Source organism: Coregonus lavaretus, assembly GCF_964263955.1.
Source record: "Coregonus lavaretus genome assembly, chromosome: 4".
NCBI lineage: Eukaryota > Metazoa > Chordata > Actinopteri > Salmoniformes > Salmonidae > Coregonus > Coregonus lavaretus.
In genome coordinates this window covers 69,785,276-69,807,493 of record NC_139991.1, presented here as the reverse complement: position 1 = coordinate 69,807,493, position 22,218 = coordinate 69,785,276, and the positions used below count along the sequence as shown (strand labels likewise).

Below are 22,218 nucleotides of genomic sequence, written 5' to 3'. Positions count from 1 at the left end.
GCTTTCAAGGAGTGGGACGCTAACCCGGACGCTTATAAGAAATCCCGCTATGCCCTCTGATGAACCATCAAACAGGCAAAGAGTCAATACAGGACTAAGATTGAATCGTACTACACCGGCTCTGACGCTCGCCGGATGTGGCAGGGCTTGAAAACTATTATAGACTACAAAGGGAAGCACAGCCGCGAGCTGCCCAGTGACACAAGCCTACCAGACGAGCAAAATCACTTCTATGCTCGCTTCGAGGCAAGCAACACTGAAGCATGCATGAGAGCATCAGCTGTTCCGGATGACTATGTGATCACGCACTCCGTAGCCGATGTGAGTAAGACTTTTAAGCAGGTCAACATTCACAAGTCCGCAGGGCCAGACGGATTACCAGGACGTGTACTCCGAGCATGCGCTGACCAACTGGCAAGTGTCTTCACTGACATTTTCAACATGTCCCTGACTGAGTCTGTAATACCAACATGTTTCAAGCAGACCACCATAATCCCTGTGTCCAAGGACACTGAGATAACCTGCCTAAATGACTACCGACCCGGAGCAATCACGTCTGTAGCCATGAAGTGCTTTGAAAGGCTGGTCATGGCTCACATCAACACCATTCTCCCAGAAACCCTAGACCCACTCCAATTTGCATACCGCCCCAACAGATCCACAGATGATGCAATCTCTATTGCACTCCACACTGCCCTTTCCTACCTGGACAAGGGGAACACCTACGTGAGAATGCTATTCATTGACTACAGCTCAGCGTTCAACACCATAGTGCCCTCAAAGCTCATCACTAAGCTAAGGACCCTGGGACTAAACACCTCCCTCTGAAACTGGATCCTGGACTTCCTGACGGGCCGCCCCCAGGTGGTAAGGGTAGGTAACAACACATCTGCCACGCTGATCCTCAACACGGGGGCCCCTCAGGGGTGCGTGCTCAGTCCCCTCCTGTACTCCCTGTTCACCCATGACTGCATGGCCAGGCACGACTCCAACACCATCATTAAGTTTGCTGACGACACAACAGTGGTAGTCCTGATCACTGACAACGATGAGACAGCCTATAGGGAGGAGGTCAGAGACCTGGCTGTGTGGTGCCAGGATAACATCCTCTCCCTCAACGTGATCAAGACAAAGGAGATGATTGTGGACTACAGGAAAAAAAAGAGGACTGAGCACGCCCCCATTCTCATCGAAGGGGCTGTAATGGAACAGGTTGAGCGCTTCAAGTTCCTTGGTGTCCACATCACCAACAAACTATCATGGGCCAAACACACCAAGACAGTCTTGAAGAGGGTACGACAAAGCCTATTCCCCCTCAGGAGACTGAAAAGATTTGGCATGGGTCCTCAGATCCTCAAAAAGTTCTACAGCTGCACCATTGAGAGCATCCTGACTGGTTGCATCACCGCCTGGTATGGCAACTGCTTGACCTCCGACCGCAAGGCACTACAGAGGGTAATGCGTACGGCCCAGTACATCACTGGGGCCAAGCTTCCTGCCATCCAGGACCTCTATACCAGGCGGTGTCAACAGAAGGCCCTAAAAATTGTCAAGGACTCCAGCCACCCTAGTCATAGACTGTTCTCTCTGCTACCGCACGGCAAGCGGTACCGGAGTGCCAAGTCTAGGTCCAAAAGGCTTCTCAACAGCTTCTACCCCCAAGCCATAAGACTCCTGAACAGCTAATCATGGCTACCCGGACTATTTGCAGAGAATGCCAAGATTGTGCAAAGCTGTCATCAAGGCAAAGGGTGGCGACTTTGAATAATCTAAAATCTAAATATATTTTGATTTGTTTAACACTTTTTTGGTTTCTCCATGATTCCATATGTTATTTCATAGTTTTGTCTTCACTATTATTGTACAATGTAGAAAATAGTAAAAATAAAGAAAACCCTTGAATGAGTAGGTGTGTCCAAACTTTTGACTGGTACTGTATATAATCTCCTGATTAAAAATATAAACGCAACATGCGAGAATTTCAAAGATTTTACTGAGTTACTGTTCATATAAGGAAATCAGTCATTAGGCTCTAATATATGGACTTCCCATGACTGGGAATACAGATATGCACTTGTTGGCTGCTTTTCCTTCATTCTGCGGTCCGACTCATCCCAAACCATCTCAATTGGGTTGAAGTCGGGGGATTCTGGAGGCCAGGTCATCTGATGAAGCACTCAATCACTCTCCTTGGTCAAATAGCCCTTACACAGCCTGGAGGTGTGTTGGGTCATTGTCTTATTGAAAAACAAATGATAGTCCCACTAAGCCCAAACCAGATGGGATGGTGTATCGCTGCAGAATGCTGTGGTAGCCATGCTGGTTAAGTGTGCCTTGAATTCTAAATAAATCACAGACCGTGTCACCAGCAAAGCACCCCCACACCATAACACCTCTTCCTCCATGCTTTATGGTGGGAAATACACATGCGGAGATCATCCGTTCACCCACACCGCGTCTCACAAAGACACGGTGGTTGGAACCAAAAATCTCAAATTTGGACTCCAGACCAAAAGACAAATTTCCACCGGTCTAATGTCCATTTCTCGTGTTTCTTGGCCCAAGCAAGTCTCTTCTTCTTATTGGTTTCCTTTAGTAGTGGTTTCTTTGTAGCAATTCGACCATGAAGGCCTGATTCACACAGTCTCCTCTGAACAGTTGATGTTGAGATGTGTCTGTTACTTGAACTGCAATTTCTGAGGCTGGTAACTCTAATGAACTTATCCTATGCAGCAGAGGTAACTCTGGGTCTTCCATTCCTGTGGCAGTCCTCATGAGAGCCAGTTTAATCATAGCGCTTGATGATTTTTGCGACTGCACTTGAAGAAACGTTCAAAGTTCTTGAAATGTTCCGTATTGACTGACCTTCATGTCTTGAAGTAATGATGGACTGTCGTTTCTCTTTGCTTATTTGAGCTGTTCTTGCCATAATATGGACTTGGTCTTTTACCAAATAGGACTATCTTCTGTATACCCCCCCCCCCCCCCCCCCCCCCCCCCCCCTACATTGTCACAACAACACTGATTGGCTCAAACACATTAAGAAGGAAAGAAATTCCACAAATTAACTTTTAAGAAGGCACACCTGTTAATTTAAATGCATTCCAGGTAACTACCTCATGAAGCTGGTTGAGAGAATGCCAAGAGTGTGCAAAGCTGTCATCAAGGCAAAGGGTGGCTACTTTGAAGAATCTCAAATATATTTTGATTTGGTTACTTTTTTGGTTACTACATTATTCCATATGTGTTATTTCATAGTTTTGATGTCTTCACTATTATTCTACAATGTAGAAAATAGTAAAAATAAAGAAAAACCATGGAATGAGTAGGTATGTCCAAACTTTTAAGAGAGAGAGAGAGAGAGAGAGAGAGAGAGAGAGAGAGAGAGATCCTCCATCCACAAACCCTTTACCTAATATGAAATCAGTTCCATATTACAAACAAGGCATTGTCGTGTCATGGTCTCTTATGGATGACATATTTTTTGCTTTTCAGAGGTGAGAAGAAAGTCAATGCAGTGTAGCTATATTACTGTGATTTGTAATTTGCCCTATCACAGACACTACAAAATATTACATTGTTTTAAATGCAATAGATGAACTAGTAGGTTATTTCTGACATTTTAGACTACTATTTTGTCCTAATGCAACCCCACAATGATTGAATCCTACAAATCCCAGAATGCAGACGCCAAATAGTGTTTCGTCACTTGAATCATGAATACGTCAAGGTGTGTTAGAAGCACGAGAGTGGCGCAAAAAGGTTTTTCCTATGAACTGACAGAGAGGCATGAAGTGGTTCTTCTATAATTAGCGACCTGGACGAAAACATAACACATTTCGTAATTTCCAGAGGAAAATCAAGACGAAGATCTATTTAGCGGTCGGAGGATGGAGATTGAGAAGAGGACAAATGGATTTGAGTACACTGATCGGAGCAAGTCAATTAATGGTATGTCGCCTCTATTCATTTATTTTCCATTGTGAACTGAACCATAACTCCCCTTTCCCTAACACTCATGTAGCCTAATTTCTCAAATGTACGCAGAAGCTGAGGCTATAACTATGGTCATGTTGGGAAGGTGGTTGCCCATTTATAACGCTCCGACTCCCCAACCCAAATAAAGTGCGAGGACAACATTGAAGTGAACGGCTCTATTATGTGAAACCAGTGTCCCATTGACTCGGGTGGGCTGACATAGCCTAATTGTGATGTAGTGCAACTTTTTTAATGTTCTTCTTTAACATAGGCTAGGCTACCTACCATTAGGCTATGTAGGCTATTCCAATGTTTTAACGTTTTGCAAAACACATGGTTTTCCTTAGGCCTACATTTAGTCAATTAGGTGAACACAATGTTAGTGAAAGTTGAAAATATTGAAAATATTCGATTTGTAGGCTACAGTAGGTGTTAGCTTTTTGAATGGCCGTGGACATATTTTGTCCGAAATTTACTATCAGGACCGACAAAAATGTAGCCTATGTGACGGTGATAAACAGCCCATTCACAGATCCTCTTGCAACAACCAATGTAACCCACAGTGCAGAATCATAGGCCTACCATCAGGTTGATCAATATTTCGTTTTCAATTGACTAGAAACTATCTATAGGTTTAAGCAAAACACAGTGCTTTATACCGACATTTATTGTTATTAATTGAGCTGTGTCAGCGATTGCGTCTATCATAAACAAGATTTCCAAAGCAATATTGACTATATTCCTCGTTGGTCTTACAGTGAGGCAGTTTAGTAGGCGTCAAGCAGCATCAGCAAAATCCGCCTAATTAAAAAGATTTGTAGGCTACACCTACTTTTTGTATAAGCTGTATCAACATCCATAATTATTCCATGCACATGGTTAAATATGAATAATTATTGTATTCTATTGTCACAAATAGGAAGAACAGGTTTTGAAATTACTTGAAAGGTTAGGCAGGTGATAGTGTGTAATCTCCTCCTAATTATTCTGTTTATTGATTTCTTTAATTAGACTATTATTGATCTCTTTAATTAGCCTATCATTAAGTAAAGATAAAATGAAATTGAAGAAATGTAACATTAGACCACTGATTATTCCAGTCCAATTCCACGGTAACAGGGTGATGCTGAGACTGAGATTTTTTACTTTAAAATGTCTGTCATACAAAAACCAATGATTGCGAAGTTAAACCATACAATACTACGCACAAGGATTACTTTTAACAATTTCCACTGAACATTTTACAAAAACACATTTACTTAAAGTACATTGCAACAGAAGCCGTCATTCTGTTACCAAACTTTGCATCCGCACTGTTAGTTTAGTAAACGTGTTTTTGAAAGAAAAATAAATCTGTGGAAATTGTTAAAAGTAGTCCTTGTGCATAGAGTTGTGGTTTGTTTAACTTTGCGATCATTGATTTTTGTTTGACAAACATTTTAAAGTGAAAAACCTCTCTCAGCATCACACTGTTACTGTGGAATTGCCCTGAAGCTACAAGGACATTTCTCTCAATTGTGGTGTTACCAGGTGTAACCTGCAGATCAAAGCCTCAATAATAACTTGTTTTGCCAGTTTATTTCTGTAAGATAGACCAGTAGGAGGGCTACAGCTGCTGAAAACAATTAAGTTTGTGTCATTCCACCAATAGAGTTATTGTTGGTAGTGTAATTTTGTAAAAAAAAAAATAGAAATAGATATTTCACCTAATTTTAACATTCTGTCATGAATAGGACTGTGGCGGTCATGAAATTTGGTCAGCCGGTAATTGTCAAGCAAATAACTGCCGGTCTCACGGTAATTGACCGTTAATTAACATAAACATGTTTAGCATCTCCTGGCTTCCACGCATAGCCTACAAGTCACTGATGCAGACCTTTGGAACATCTACATAAAAAAAATCAAATAAATACATTTTATATCATATACCATCACAATAAATCCATTATTTATTTTAGACAGGTCTAAATAAACATGATATTAAGAAAGTATATTTCAAAAGAACAGAATATTGTTAGGCCCTGATCTGGCTATGCCAAATGGCTGTGGGCTACACTAGTTCATTTAGCAGACAAGATTTGCTTAGAATTCCGTGGCATTATTTTATATTATTTTAAGTATGTAGAATACAATTGAACATAGCTGAATAAAATAGAAAGGATATTTTCCCCAAACGATTTCGGAGGGAGTGCGCACATGCGGCTATTCTGTGTTGAGCGGTTAACAAAAAAATAGGTCCTCCTACAGTGCCTTGCAAAAGTATTCATCCCCCTTGGTGTTTTTCCTATTTTGTTGCATTACAACCTGTAATTTAAATGGATTTTTATTTGGAATTCATGTAATGGACATACACAAAATAGTCCAAATTGGTGAAGTGAAATGAAATGAAAAAAATAACTTGTTTCAAAACATTCTGAAAAATAAATAACGGAAAAGTGGTGCGTGCATATGTATTCACCCCCTTTGCTATGAAGCCCCTAAATAAGATCTGGTGCAACCAATTACCTTCAGAAGTCACATAATTAGTTAAATGAAGTCCACCTGTGTGCAATCTAAGTGTCACATGATCTCAGTATATATACACCTGTTCTGAAAGGCCCCAGAGTCTGCAACACCACTAAGCAAGGGGCACCACCAAGCAAGCAGCACCATGAAGACCAAGGAGCTCTCCAAACATGTCAGGGACAAAGTTGTGGAGAAGTATAGATCAGGGTTGGGTTATAAAAAAATATCAGAAACTTTGAACATCCCACGGAGCACCATGAAATCCATTATTAAAAAATTGAAAGAATATGGCACCACAACAAACCTGCCAAGAGAGGGCCGCCCACCAAAACCCACGGACCAGGCAAGGAGGGCATTAATCAGAGAGGCAACAAAGAGACCAAAGATAACCCTGAAGGAGCTGCAAAGCTCCACAGCAGAGATTGGAGTATCTGTCCATAGGACCACTTTAAGCTGTACACTCTACAGAGCTGGGCTTTATGGAAGAGTGGCCAGAAAAAATCCATTGCTTAAAGAAAAAAATAAGCAAACAAGTTTGGTGTTTGGCAAAAGGCATGTGGGAGACTCCCCAAACATATGGAAGAAGGTACTCTGGACAGATGAGACTAAAATTGAGCTTTTTAGGAAAACGCTATGTCTGGCGCAAACCCAACACCTCTCATCACCCCGAGAACACCATCCCCACAGTGAAGCATGGTTGTGGCAGCATCATGCTGTGAGGATGTTTTTCATCGGCAGGGACTGGGAAACTGGTCAGAATTGAAGGAATGATGGATGGCCCCAAATACAGGGAAATTCTTAAGGGAAACCTGTTTCAGTCTTCCAGAGATTTGAGACTGGGACGGAGGTTCACCTTCCAGCAGGACAATGACCCTAAGCATACTGCTAAAGCAACACTCAAGTGGTTTAAGGGGAAACATTTAAATGTATTGGAATGGCCTAGTCAAAGCCCAGACCTCAATCCAATTGAGAATCTGTGGTATGACTTAAAGATTGCTGTACACCAGCGGAACCCATCCAACTTGAAGGAGCTGGAGCAGTTTTGTCTTGAAGAATGGGCAAAAATCCCAGTGGCTAGATGTGCCAAGCTTATAGAGGCATACCCCAAGAGACATGCTGCTGTAATTGCTGCAAAAGGTGGCTCTACAAAGTATTGACTTTGGGGGGGTGAATAGTTATGCACGCTCAAGTTTTCTGTTTTTTTGTCTTCTTTTTTGTTTGTTTCACCCCAAAAAATATTTTGCATCTTCAAATTGGTAGACATGTTGTGTAAATCAAATGATACAAGCCCACAAAAAATCAATTTTAATTTCAGGTTGTAAGGCAACAAAATAGGAAAAATGCCAAGGGGGGTGAATACTTTCGCAAGCCACTGTATATGCTTAATTTACAGTTATTTATGCAACTTTATTTGTGATACAAACGTTGGGCTGTATGTGTTGAGAAAAAAACAAAAACATTCTAAGGCTGCATGATGAGACTCTAATGATGATTTGAAAAAAGTTGCATGAAAGGCATGAGCTCTGCTTTGTTTCTTGTGCAGACTGCACACACTTCATCAGTCTCTCATTCACAATTTGACAAGTCTCGAATTTCCCTGCGGCATTCCCCTTGTGTGGCCGTAATGCCCCCTAAAATAAATCAATGCGTTTTGCTGCCAAAGTGGCCGTTGTGCCCTTAGGCTGAATATAATAATTATAATTACCTTCTCCCGGCTACCAATTGCCGTGCTCCGAAGCACCTCTCACTCACATGGCTCTCTCAGATATCTACATTCTTATTAGCCAATGCCCGTCACGTGATCTGGTCCTTCTCACAGGCATCTCAGCTCCGAAGTAGGCTACAAGTGAATACAGACACATCGGGGACGCAACTGTGTGCTTCCTTCTTATCGAATTCCGAGGCGCATATTGAAGATTTTAGAACTGTCTACGTTCACTTTTCATCAGCCAAAAAGATGAGTAGGCCTAACGAACAGCAAAAGCACTAGCCCCATAGTACAAAAGTTGACCTATTCTATTGGTCAACTTGTCCTTCTGTGGAATAAATAAATATTCCAATACTCTGGGACAGTTGTGGGATGTGATAGATCCCAAATGATTACAACCACTCGCATCAAACATCTTTTTAAAGCAATGAGGCTGATTGTTTAGCTTAAATCTTTTTAGAAACTATTAGGCTATTTCTTCACATAAGCGCAGCAATGCGTACACGGCAGTAGGCTATAAGCGCGAATGTTCCAAAATGCAATCAATTAGCGGGAAAACACCATTCCAGAAGTTTTCAATGGGGTTCAGGTCTGGAGATTGGGCTGGCCATGACAGGGTCTTAATCTGGTGGTCCTCCATCCACACCTTGATTGACCTGGCTGTGTGGCATGGTGCATTGTCCTGCTGGAAAAACCAATCCTCAGAGTTGGGGAAGAATGTCAGAGCAAAAGGAAGCAAGTTTTGTTCCAGGACAACCTTGTACGTGGCTTGATTCATGCGTCCTTCACAAAGACAAATCTGCCCGATTCCAGCCTTGCTGAAGCACCCCCAGATCATCACCGATCCTCCACCAAATTTCACAGTGGGTGCGAGACACTGTGGCTTGTAGTCCTCCCCAGGTCGCCGTCGAACCATTAGACAACCAGGTGTTGGGCAAAGCTGAAAATTGGACTCATCTGAGAAGATGACCTTACTCCAGTCCTCTACGGTCCAATCCTTATGGTCTTTTGCAAACCTCAGCCTGGCTCTTCTTAGCTTCTCATTGATGAAGGGCTTTTTTCTAGCTTTGCACGACTTCAGCCCTGCCCCTAGGAGCCTGTTTCAAACCGTCCTCGCCGTGCACTTCACCCCAGCTGCCGTTTGCCATTATTTTTGTAGGTCACATGATTCGAATGAGTTGGCGGTCATCCCGGTCAGTAGAGAGTCGTTTTCACCCTCTGCCGGTCTGTAGCTTTGTTGTCCCCAATGTCTGCTGCTTGAACTTGTTCTTATGAACCGCCGTCATTGAAATTTTAAGGATGGAAGCAACCTGACGCTCACTGTATCCCTCTGCCAGTAAAGCCAGAATTGAACCCTTCTTTTCCTCACTCAAAACTTTCCTTTTCAACTCTTTTGGCATGGTCAATAGTTATTTTTTGATTAATATTACTTTTGAGGTACTATTAGCACTGTTTTTGCCATCAAGCTGGTCCTATTGCAAGAGGATAGTGATGACCACAGCAGTGGTTTTTATACTTTTCCTCGTTAAATAAGATTTGGTTCAGGTGATCACCTAATCAGTACCTAATTCAGTAGAATAAGGTGTGCCTGTGTTGGAATTCAACAGACACTGGAATGGAATGGCTGTCATACATGTAGAGATGCTGATTCCAGAATATGTTGCAGTGGTCTCTTAATTTTTCCCAGAGCTGTATGTGTGAAATGAGTTTTGATTTAGAATGGACCGTGTCATGCACCTGTCTCGAAACAGGGGCAGGGGAAAAATATATGTCATCTATGCACTTAAATAGCGAATGGAGGATGTTTTTCCCATAGTTCATTTTCATGCCAGCCAGGTAGGCTATACTCCTGTTGTAAAGTGAAGCAATATGCTTAATATTAGGAAAGTTGAGAAATAAATATAGTAGGCCTAGCCTATAGAAAGCGGATGGGATCCTCCTCTATTTAATAGAGGCCTTCAAAACTGTGACGAGTACTGAGGATACGAAGAGGCAGGACGCAGACGCAGGAATCAACAATGTAAAGGTTTACTTAACACTGAGCAAGAGAACAACAAAGAGAGAATACACAACATGACACTAACAATCACACACACACACAAACACTGAACAGACCAGGGCAAAATAGGGGTGGTGATGAGATGAGGTGCAGGTGCGCTGGAGGTGATTAGGGTGCGTTGGGTTTCCATTCCGGTGTTGCAGAGGTGGTGCGCTCAGACCAGTGGCACAGTAGACCGGCGAATCAGAGCACCGGAGGGGAGCAACAGGAGGAGACTCTGACAGTACCCACCCCCCGGACGTGCGGCTCCTGCTGCAGGACGTCGCCGGCCAGGAGGACGACCCCGAGGACGAGGAGCAGGCCGGTCAGGACGGAGACGGTGGAAGTCCCGAATTAGGTACAGTCCAGAACGTCCCCAGCCGGAACCCAGCTCCTCTCCTCAGGACCATAACCCTTCCAGTCCCCCAGGTAACGGAGCCGTCCACCACGGAACCTGGAGTACAGCAGGTCCGTCAATGTCCAGGGGCGGCGGGGGGGGGGGACGTACCCCAGGGGACGGCATCCGCCAGAGGACCAGGAACCACCGGCCTGAGGAGAGACACATGAAAAGTGGGTGAGACACGGTAGTGAGGAGGAAGGAGCAGCCGGTACGATACCTCATTTATTCGCCGGATAGAAACCTCGCCCACTCACCCTGCCGGTCCTGACACTGGCAACGAAGAAACCTCCCCAGCTCCTGGTTCATGCGCTCCACCTGCCCATTCGACTGAGGCCTATACCCGGAAGTCAGGCTGGCCGTGGCCCCGATCTTCTCCAGGAAAGCCTTCCACACTCGGGAGGTGAATTGGGGGCCACGGTCCGAGACGATGTCCTCCGGATGTCCATAATGCCGGAAGACCTTTTGGAACAGGACCTCAGCGACCTGGAGAGCATAAGGAAGACCAGTTAGTGGCAAAAAATTGCATGATTTGGAGAACCGATCTACGACCACCAGGACTATGATGAAGCCATCAGAACGTGGGAGGTCGGTGACAGTCTATGGACAGGTGTGACCAAGGTCGCTGAGGCACTGGGAGAGGAACTAGTTTGCCTGCCGGGGCGTTCTGAGGTGTCTTCGTTTGGGCACATACAGAACAAGAGTTGATATAGCGGGAGACCTCAGTAGCCAAGGTGGGCCACCAATATTTTTGTGAGAGAGAATGTAGGGTGTGCGTAATACTGGAGTGCCCTGCCGTAAGGGTGGTGTGCGCCCAGATCAGCAGGCGGTCACGGACCCTGGTGGGTACATACACGTGCCCCGGAGGGGCGTTGGCAGGCGCTGGGTCCTCCTGAGACAGGTGCCACGATGAGAGACGGAGGCAGGATAGGATCCCCCCAGATCCTTCCTTTCTCCGGTATGGTGCAGCCTGGAGAGTGCGTCGGCTTTCACATTCTGGGATCCTGGGCAGTAGGACAGAATAAACTGAAAGCGAGCAAGAAATTGGGCCCACCTGGTTTGACGAGAGTTCATTCGTTTCGCTGCCCGTATGTGCTCCAAATTCCGGTGGTCAGTGAGAATCCGGAATGGATGGACTGCGCCCTTCAGCCAGTGTCTCCATTTCTCCAGAGCGAGGACCACCGCCAACAGCTCCCTGTCTCCAACTCCATAGTTCCTCTCTGTGGGGGTAAGCTTTTTAGAGAAAAAGGCACAGGGATACATTTTCTCTGGCTTACCTTGCCGCTGGAATAGGACCCCACCCACGCCCTCCTCAGATGCGTCCACCTCCAGGATGAAAGGACGAGCTGGATCTGGGTGTTTTAGGAGGGGCGCTGTGGTGAACCTCTCCTTCAGCCTCTTGAAAGCAGCGTCAGCCTCAGGGTTCCAGGCCAGCTTCTGAGGCCTACCCTTAAGGAGAGAGGTGAGCGGGGCGGCTATGGAGCTGAAGGACCTGATGAAACGCCTGTATAAATTGGTGACGCCCAGGAAGCTATGTAGGCCCTTGAGGGTGGTGGGGACTGGCCATGACCTGACGGCGTCCGTCTTCGCTCTTTCCATGAACACCCCCTGTCCTTTCCCTCCATGGGATGATCGAACACCGCCCTGAACCGAGCGAGGAAGGTGGAGTAGGGAAGCACCGCGGCCTCACCTCCTTCCCAGACTGCTGTTGCCCAATCAGCACCTTTCCCTTCAGTAGCGAAATCACCAGCGCTATCCTGGCTTGGTCCGATGGAGATGCCCCACTCTGACACGCCAGATACAGTGAAACCTGTAGCAGGAAGGCTCTACATTTTGTTGTTTTCCCGTCATAGCGCTCCGGCAGGGCGAGGGGTCCCTCAGACATTGGTGATAGCACAGGAGGAGGTGGACTGGGTGCACTCGACGCTCCCTGAGGTGGAACCGGAGCGATGGTCAGTTTATGCTGCGTTTGGAGCACTTCCTGCATGGCGGCGTTCAGCTGGGCAATCTGCTGCTGGTGCTGGTCGAGGCGCTGGGAAACTCCAGGAGGATTACCTGCTGCATCCATCTTCGTGATAGGTGTGTGATTCTGTGCCGAGTACTGAGGATACGAAGAGGCAGGACGTAGACGCAGGCATTAACAATGTAAAGGTTTACTTAACGCTGAGCAAGAGAACAACAAAGCGCGAGTACACGACATGACACTAACAATCACACACAACACTGAACAGTCCAGGTCTATATAGGGGTGGTGATTAGATGATGCACTGGAGGTGATTTTCGATTACATTTTCATTGATGTCAGAGTGATTAGAGGGACAGTAGAGTGCGGAGTACCAGGTAGTTATCAAGTTTGGTAGGCTACTAATGACCACCAGCAGCATCAGAGCTGGGAGAAGCTTAGTTACCGTGACTAAACGGTCACGTGGAATTTGACTGCGGTCATGACTCGTGACTGCCGGTGTGTAAGTAATACGGTCACCGTAACAGCCCCAGTTATGAAGAGCACATGTTCAACTTCATTAACAAACATGTTTTGCTATCTCAAGATTCAATTAAGAAAAAATGCTATAAAAGTGACAGGGTTGACGATTTCATCATAAATCAGCCATAAACTCCCCTTGTGACAGGGGCAATGGAAACTTGTTGTGTGCAACAGGAAGGGGCAATTGAATGCAAGCTTAACAAAAATTGTGAACTTGTTAAAACATTTTGAGCCTATCTTTCTATTGTCAACTGGGTTGACATGTTATGCTCGACATGCTCAGTTTTATAATAATTTTAAAAGGAATAGTTTTACCATATTAAAATGAGAGTTCAGTTCACGTTACAGGGTTGACCTTAAACCTGAGGGTCAAATGTAAATTAATCACTTATCAAAGTAAAGATCTTCAGAAACTACTTTCCCAAAGCAACAAAGTAACTAATGCTTTCCAATGATGGTGAAAACCTGTGAAAATCTTTGGGGTTAAGTGAGTTAAAAAGTTGGACAAATGTGATGTGGGACATGCCAAAATGGGGGTTTCCAGAAAAAATAATTAACTTATTTTAATGAAAACACACTGCTACTGGAATTTTTTAAACATGGTTTACTTTAGTTAGAGCATATACAGTGGGGAAAAAAAGTATTTAGTCAGCCACCAATTGTGCAAGTTCTCCCACTTAAAAAGATGAGAGAGGCCTGTAATTTTCTTCATATGTACACGTCAACTATGACAGACAAATTGAGATTTTTTTTTCCAGAAAATCACATTGTAGGATTTTTTATGAATTTATTTGCAAATTATGGTGGAAAATAAGTATTTGGTCACCTACAAACAAGCAAGATTTCTGGCTCTCACAGACCTGTAACTTCTTCTTTAAGAGGCTCCTCTGTCCTCCACTCGTTACCTGTATTAATGGCACCTGTTTGAACTTGTTATCAGTATAAAAGACACCTGTCCACAACCTCAAACAGTCACACTCCAAACTCCACTATGGCCAAGACCAAAGAGCTGTCAAAGGACACCAGAAACAAAATTGTAGACCTGCACCAGGCTGGGAAGACTGAATCTGCAATAGGTAAGCAGCTTGATTTGAAGAAATCAACTGTGGGAGCAATTATTAGGAAATGGAAGACATACAAGACCACTGATAATCTCCCTCGATCTGGGGCTCCACGCAATATCTCACCCCGTGGGGTCAAAATGATCACAAGAACGGTGAGCAAAAATCCCAGAACCACACGGGGGGACCTAGTGAATGACCTGCAGATAGCTGGGACCAAAGTAACAAAGCCTACCATCAGTAACACACTACGCCGCCATGGACTCAAATCCTGCAGTGCCAGACGTGTCCCCCTGCTTAAGCCAGTACATGTCCAGGCCCGTCTAAAGTTTGCCAGAGTGCATTCGGATGATCCAGAAGAGGATTGGGAGAATGTCATATGGTCAGATGAAACCAAAATAGAACTTTTTGGTAAAAACTCAACTCGTCGTGTTTGGAGGACAAAGAATGCTGAGTTGCATCCAAAGAACACCATACCTACTGTGAAGCATGAGGGTGGAAACATCATGCTTTGGGGCTGTTTTTCTGCAAAGGGACCAGGACGACTGATCCGTGTAAAGGAAAGAATGAATGGGGCCATGTATCGTGAGATTTTGAGTGAAAACCTCCTTCCATCAGCAAGGGCATTGAAGATGAAACGTGGCTGGGTCTTTCAGCATGACAATGATCCCAAACACACCGCCCGGGCAACGAAGGAGTGGCTTCGTAAGAAGCATTTCAAGGTCCTGAAGTGGCCTAGCCAGTCTCCAGATCTCAACCCCATAGAAAATCTTTGGAGGGAGTTGAAAGTCTGTGTTGCCCAGCGACAGCCCCAAAACATCACTGCTCTAGAGGAAATCTGCATGGAGGAATGGGCCAAAATACCAGCAAAAGTGTGTGAAAACCTTGTGAAGACTTACAGAAAACGTTTGACCTGTGTCATTGCCTACAAAGGGTATATAACAAAGTATTGAGAAACTTTTGTTATTGACCAAATACTTATTTTCCACCATAATTTGCAAATAAATTCATGCAAAATCCTACAATGTGATTTTCTGAATTTTTTTTTCTCATTTTGGCTGTCATAGTTGACGTGTACCTATGATGAAAATTACAGGCCTCTCTCATCTTTTTAAGTGGGAGAACTTGCACAATTGGTGGCTGACTAAATACTTTTTTTCCCCACTGTATGTATGTGATCCAACTGTTCAATTAAAATAAAATGTACAAATTTAAATAAAATGTACAAATTTAAATAAAATGTACAAATTAAAAATAAAATGTACACATTTAAATAAAATGTACAAACACACATAATAAAAGGGCTCTCTATTCTTGTACCGACCTATAAAATGTTTTGCTAATTAAGATTTTAGTGTATATGTTTGATTGTTAGCCTACTATTTTCTTACCATTAGTGTAGGTTATTATTTATGCTCTGTACAAATGTGTAGTCATTTTCTTAATAGAAACATTTATATTTTCTCTTTCTAATTTGAGATGAACTGTTATTTTAGGAGAATTCTCTGCCCTCATATTAACTCATGAACCTCATATATTATTCAACAAATTTTTAAGTGTCTTTTTTGTTGAACATTGAAGTCACATTACATGAACATGACTCGTATCAAACATTCTAACTGCATGTTTAAACTTTGTAATTTGAATGTAACATGTTTACATTTTCTTAATCATTGTTTGAGCTTCTGGATGGTACATTATAAACAGACTATGGAGCAAGTTCCCCACTTTTAGCTACTGATCAGCCAAGGAAATAGAAGTAACAATGATGCATGGATTTCTTGTAAGAATGTCTTGCTCTCTCGCTCTCTCTCTCTGTCGCTCTCTCTCTCTGTCGCTCTCTCTCTCTGTCGCTCTCTCTCTCTCTGTCGCTCTCTCTCTCTGTCGCTCTCTCTCTCTGTCTCTCTCTCTGTCTCTCTCTCTCTCTGTCTCTCTCTCTCTCTGTCTCTCTCTCTCTCTCTGTCTCTGTCTCTGTCTCTGTCTCTCTGTCTCTCTCTCTGTCTCTCTCTCTCTGTCTCTCTCTGTCTCTCTCTGTCTCTCTCTGTCTCTCTCTCTGTCTCTCTCTCTCTCTCTCTCTCTCTCTCTCTCTCTCTCTCTCTCTCTCTCTCTCTCTCTCTCTCTCTCTCTCTCTCTCTCTCTCTCTCTCTCTCTCTCTCTCTCTCTGTGGTGTGTGTTTCTATCTCAATATGTGTGTTCAGTCCTGCTCCTGCTATATCTGATAGGTCAAGGATATAATGCGCATGTGGCACTCTATGTATCTCTATCTGTGTGGTCCTTGTGCACGTGGGTGTGCCTGAGGAAAAAGCCTGGCAGATGTTTGAGATGTAGCCGGCGAGTCTCTCTCTCTCTCTGTGTGTGGGGCGACTGCAGGGACATGTTGATCTCTCTTCCCCCAGGGAAATAGTTGTTCAACTGTTGAGGCCACGGGGTGGAATGACATAGAGGGGGGTCTCTATTCTCTGTTTTGCCCCCTCTCCCCTCATCAATCCTGTTGAGGCTCACTGAACAATGATAGTGGCATACAGTACAGGGGGAAGCACTCTATTTTAGGGGAGGAGAGAGAGGTTTTCCTCTGTCTGCATTGTGAGGAGTAGCTTAGATCTGGTCAATCACACACTTCAGCAGGGTACGGCTATGGCAGCGACTCCGCACGCACACACAAACCCACTGTCTTATTATCCATCTATGTCATAGGACGCTGCGTGAAGTCTGTTCCCCCTTTTATTTAACCTAGGTCATTTTTAACCATGATGGCGTCATGAGCAGTGTTTCAAAATGACTTGAATTTAAAATGATCATTCACACTAACCATTATTCATCCATTACTTTTCATGAATGACTTTTCATTCATGCATGTTGCAATTCATATCCTGTCACTTTCTCTTTGTCTATGAACTGGCAGCCTTTCTCCTCAGAACATTTTATTTGTTTTTCAAACAAATGGCTTTGTCAACCTGTTTTCTAGTACACCTTTATTTTATCATCTAACAGCTTCTAGTTGAATGATATTCTCTGGAGTGAAATATTTTGATCACTGCCATAGAGATCACATATATTAGAAGGTGTCCTGCCAGAGTGACTTTGTGTTTTCGTCTAATGCCAAGTGTAGATAGTGTGCTTTGCTTTTTCCAACATTGTGTTCATTAGGGGACGCAACAAAAAACATTTTGCAACAGAAAAAGACAATGATTGTTTATTATTAGTCCTGGAGGTCCCCTGTTTCAGTCACTGTTCTTCCATGTGGTGCGTAATGAACACAGCCTAGTCGCTGAAAGATGAGGATGTCTCTCAGGGCCGCCATTTTGGACAAGTCACCCTTCTCTAGGGATCTAATCAGAAATGGCTTTGTGGACATAAGGTGGGAACTAGTGTTTGTGTGTGTTTGTTTGAGTTGCCAGATCCAGATCCAGAATACTCTTCTAAAATCTCTCACTTTGCCTGCCACTGTATTGGCTTGACTCCTAATAAGAGCATGTTGGATAAGTGCACTGAAGATAGTCATTCTTCTTAAATCAGATTTCTGGAACTACCTCCCATTTTGTATGATTTCAGGTCTGTAACGTGTGCAGTATCTGTCGAATCTGTACCAAAGCGGTGAACCCTTCATGTGGGATGATCATGCATGTCAAGTCGATTCAATGCGTTTGACTTAGCCTCTGCTGAGCAGGAGTTTGGTGTCTTTTGGCCACACACACACACACACACACACACACACACACACACACACACACACACACACACACACACTTCGTAGTGCTTATATGGAGCTTGCAACCCCTACTGTGAGATCTACATTGATAAACCAAAGAAGACATTGTTGTTCATGTTGCCCAGCCAATGCATCAGCCTCAACCACAAAATGAGCTGAAAGAAGCAGATCGCTCAATAAAGAAAACCCAAGTGAAAATCAACCATCAAATCTAGTGTTGCAATTTTTGCCATTGTTGCTCGACCAAGGAATTGCAATGTTCTCTTCAATTGCAGCCATTGAGCACTTTTATGACAATTTTCTTGAGGCCCTGTGAAAAATTAGGGAAGATACCAAGATAAGATGTAAGTGTCCAAGTGGGGGTCAGTTCTACCTCCCAGAGTGCAGCTGTAACCAGGCAACATGTTCTGCCTCTTGTAGAGATAAGAGGATGAGAGAGGGAGACAGGGAGAGCGATACGGAGGGAGGGAGGGAGGGAGGGAGGGAGTTGACCAATGACATCTGACCATTGAATGCTGTTGGGGCATTACATAGTACTAGACATCTATATGGTTGAGATGCCCTTTAACAATGCAGTACAATTAAATCTATATAGTACCTTCTCTAGCGGCCCAAGGTCTACAGCTCCATATGGACATGAATATGTCCAGCGAGACACACACACACACGCACACAATCCACCTCAGACCTCGGCGAGTTGGCCTTTCATCAGGTCCATAACAGCTGAATGGCGTCCGATACCCTCTAATGGTGTTGCTATTGGAAACTCTCTCTCCAGTTCTGGATAGCCCCCCTGTGCATACCAGTGTGTGCAAGTGCATGCCGCAGCCTTGACCTTCCACCCCTGCTTGACCCCTCAGACAGAACAGCAAAGCAGTCATAGGGGCCACGTATCGAGCAACAGCACTTACATGATCATGTATGCAGAGGTGCGTTTCCAACCTATTTGACTTTGGCCTTGTCTTGAACGTTGCTTTATGTTCGTGCTACGATATGTATTAGCACGTGAATGCTATTCAGACCCATATAGGATGGATGGAACTCTATTCAGACCCATATAGGATGGATGGAACTCTATTTAGACCCGTATAGAATGGGATGGAACTGCATAGAAAAGTGTTTTCTTGGGCAGGCTATGTCCCAACAGTAAAAATTTGAATTTCGGGATGTAAAAATGTTTTCAGTGTAAACTTAAACGACTTAAACCAGATATAAAGTATGTAGAAAAGATCATGGACATTTTTGAGAACCTACAATCAGCAATATAAAAGCTAGACAGTCAGGGAGAATCAAAAATTCAAAAAATGATGCATTCATTAGTATTTTTGTCATTGCATTGGGCCCCCATTGATTTTGTTATAATGTTTGAGTCACTCAGGTAGCATAAGCCATGGCAAAATGTGTAGAATTGCAGGAAATGTGCTTTAAAACAGCAACATTTTGTCACTGCAGCCAACAGGAGGGCCTATAATATTTCCGGTCGGCGACTGCACCAGTGGTCATGCCCACAGCCACGCCCACCACCTAAGCCCAATTTTGACCCCAAAAAAAACCTGAACTCTATTCAGACCCATATAGAATGGATTGAGCTCAATTGTTAAACTGCCATTAAAACTAAGGAGTGGACCCCATTGGCTTTGTAGAGTGCTTGGCTGCTTCGTGGCATCCACATCTTCTACTTTGACTGACTGTGAAGTGTATTGATGTGAGGCGTGTTCATGTCAAATATTGTTTAACAGTGTTGCAGGTAGAAACATAATGTATAGAACAGACAAATTACGATTACCTTTTTTGTGGAATAGACAATAATTTGGGTTTTACAAATCCTGAACAACTGTAGGCCTACACAAAACAAAGTAGGTATGCTTTTTAAGTAACCTTTCAAATAAACAAATGAATAGTAAACTAAAGACCTTTTGAAAATGTCAAACCCCCATAAAACCCATCTCAACCATTGATCGGTTGTCTTTTAATCTTTTTGTGTCTGTGACGGAGAAAGAAGTACCACAGCTTCTCAAATGACCTTTCCTTGGAGGAGGAGGGGTTGAAGGTGATAAAGGAGATGTACACTGAGTATACCAAACATTAGGAAGACTTCCTAATATTGAGTTGCCCACACTGATTGAAGTGGATTTAACAAGTGACATCAATAAAGGATCATAGCTTTCACCTGGTCAGTCTATGTCATGGAAAGAGCGGGTGTTCTTTAATGTATTGTACTCTCAGTGTAAAACTGTGGTGTGTTACTGTAGAATGTCATTGCCAGTTGGTACAGTAACAATAGCCAGAGGAATCCCTAGCTGCACCTTTTGTCAGGGCTCTGTGATTTTCAACAACTGTGCCATAAAATCCCCCCTCTGACTCTATGCGAATTTTGGCCAGAGGAAGGCGTTTTACGGGTCCTCATAAAACAATGAACTTGGATACTAATAACGGCAAAGTCCTCTGCGACATCGTCAAATAGTCTCCTGGCTCTTTATTTTTTTTTTATCACAATAAAATGCTGGGGGACGGGACCTCTCTTCCTCTATGACTGTAAAGCCTCAGTGACTTTAACTGTGAAGGGGTCTTGCAACCTTGGCTGCTGAAGGTGCGAGGCACCACGGCGTTTAAGAACCTCTGTGTTGGGGGACTACTCTTGATCTTCATCCAGGTTTTACTTTGTGACAATAAGGGAGAGAAACGGGGCTACCCAAACTAGTTGCAATGTCTTGTTAACATTATTTTAGCAGAAACATTTTATGTATCTGGTTGTAATCTAGTTATTTGACCAAAATATGATGTCTTTCCCATGACGTCTTGATCTTGTCACAAAAAGCTGGTTTTATCTGGTTGTAATCTATACTGAACAAAAATATAAACGCAACAAGCAACCATTTTAAACGATTTTACTGAGTAACAGTTCATATAAGGAAATCAGTCAATTTAAATAAATTCATAATCTATGGATTTCACATGATTGGGCAGGGGAGCAGACATGGGTGGGCTTGAGAGGGCATAGGCCCACCCACTTGGGAGCCAGGCTCACCCACTGGGGATCCAGGCCCAGACGATCCCGCAGGTGAAGAAGCCGGATGTGGAGGTCCTGGGCTGGCGTGGTTACACATGGTCTGCGGTTGTGAGGCCGATTGGATGTACTGCCAAATTCTCTAAATGAACATTAAATTATCTGGAGACGGCTTATGGTAGAGAAACTAATATACAATTTTCTGGCAACAGCTCTGGTGGACATTCCTGCAGTCAGCATGCCAATTGCACGCTCCCTCAAAACTTGAGACATCTGTGGCATTGTGTTGTGTGACAAAACTGCACATTTTAGTGGCCTTTTATTGTCCCCAGCACAAGGTGCACCTGTGTAATGATCATGCTGTTTAATCAGCTTCTTGATATGCCATACCTGTCAGGTGTATGGCAAAGGAGACATGCTCACTAACAGGGATGTAAACACATTTGTGCAAAAAATGTGAGAGAAAAAGTCACAAAAAGCTGGTTTTATCTGGTTGTATCAAGAGACCAGTTGGTTGTAATCTAGTTATTTGACCAAAATATGATGTCTTTCCCATGACGTCTTGATCTTGTCACAAAAAGCTGTTTTTATCTGGTTATAATAAGAGACCAGTTGGTTGGAATCTGGGTATATGATGTTTCCAGTTTACAATGAGAAAATTACCTATATTGAGTCAATCAAGGAAGTGAATTGAAATTCAATTCATGAATTGATCAAATCCTCACAGAGGCTAAAAATGAACTTCAGTTCATGTCTTGAATTGACTGAATTGCAAACGACCCAACCAGCTGAGAGAGATGTTGCTTGGGAAGCAGGGAGAGTTTAGGTATGATAATGACTTCCAAGATTTCAAAAACAGATGTCACCTCCAGACACTTAAGCAAAAAACTCACCAGAAGCCGGTGGGCAGAGCAAGCAGAGCGAGGCGGGTGGAAAGGAGGGGACAGGCAGAGCAGTGACTGTAGCAGGATAGTCCATATCTCCAATCATCTTTGCCGATAGCGATGTTGTTTCCATAAGTGGATGAATTAGTGTAATTATGGTAAAGCCTCAACCCTTAGCTACCTCTTCCAATTCAAATCAGCTCAAATAAATTGTGAAAAATGACAACATTTGTATTGTTTTGTGTCACTACAGCACCAGGAAAAATAGAGAGACGTTCTAATTGAGCGAGCTGTCAAAGCGGACAACCCGCTCGTCCGGCTTCGGTTGGGTCATTCTATTTCAAAACAATGCATTCTAGAGTAAATCACACCTTGCACGCTCGCCTTTGGGGATTTTAGGCCATTAGATGGAGTTGGAGTACTATGTGATTGATTGTGTGACAAAG

At 43.6% G+C, this 22,218-nt stretch overlaps 1 protein-coding gene across 1 annotated transcript in view; it reads left to right on the top strand.

Moving 5' to 3' along the window:
- Window positions 1-3,890: 3,890 nt before the first annotated feature.
- Window positions 3,891-22,218, top strand: part of LOC311127232 (nuclear receptor subfamily 6 group A member 1-A-like) — a gene marked incomplete at both ends in the record, with an annotated part of 181,756 nt that continues 163,428 nt past the window's right edge. Inside the window, one exon of the mRNA XM_084159031.1 lies at window positions 3,891-3,951. Coding sequence (XP_084015157.1) covers window positions 3,891-3,951 — 61 coding nt within the window. The remainder of the gene's footprint in view (window positions 3,952-22,218) is intronic.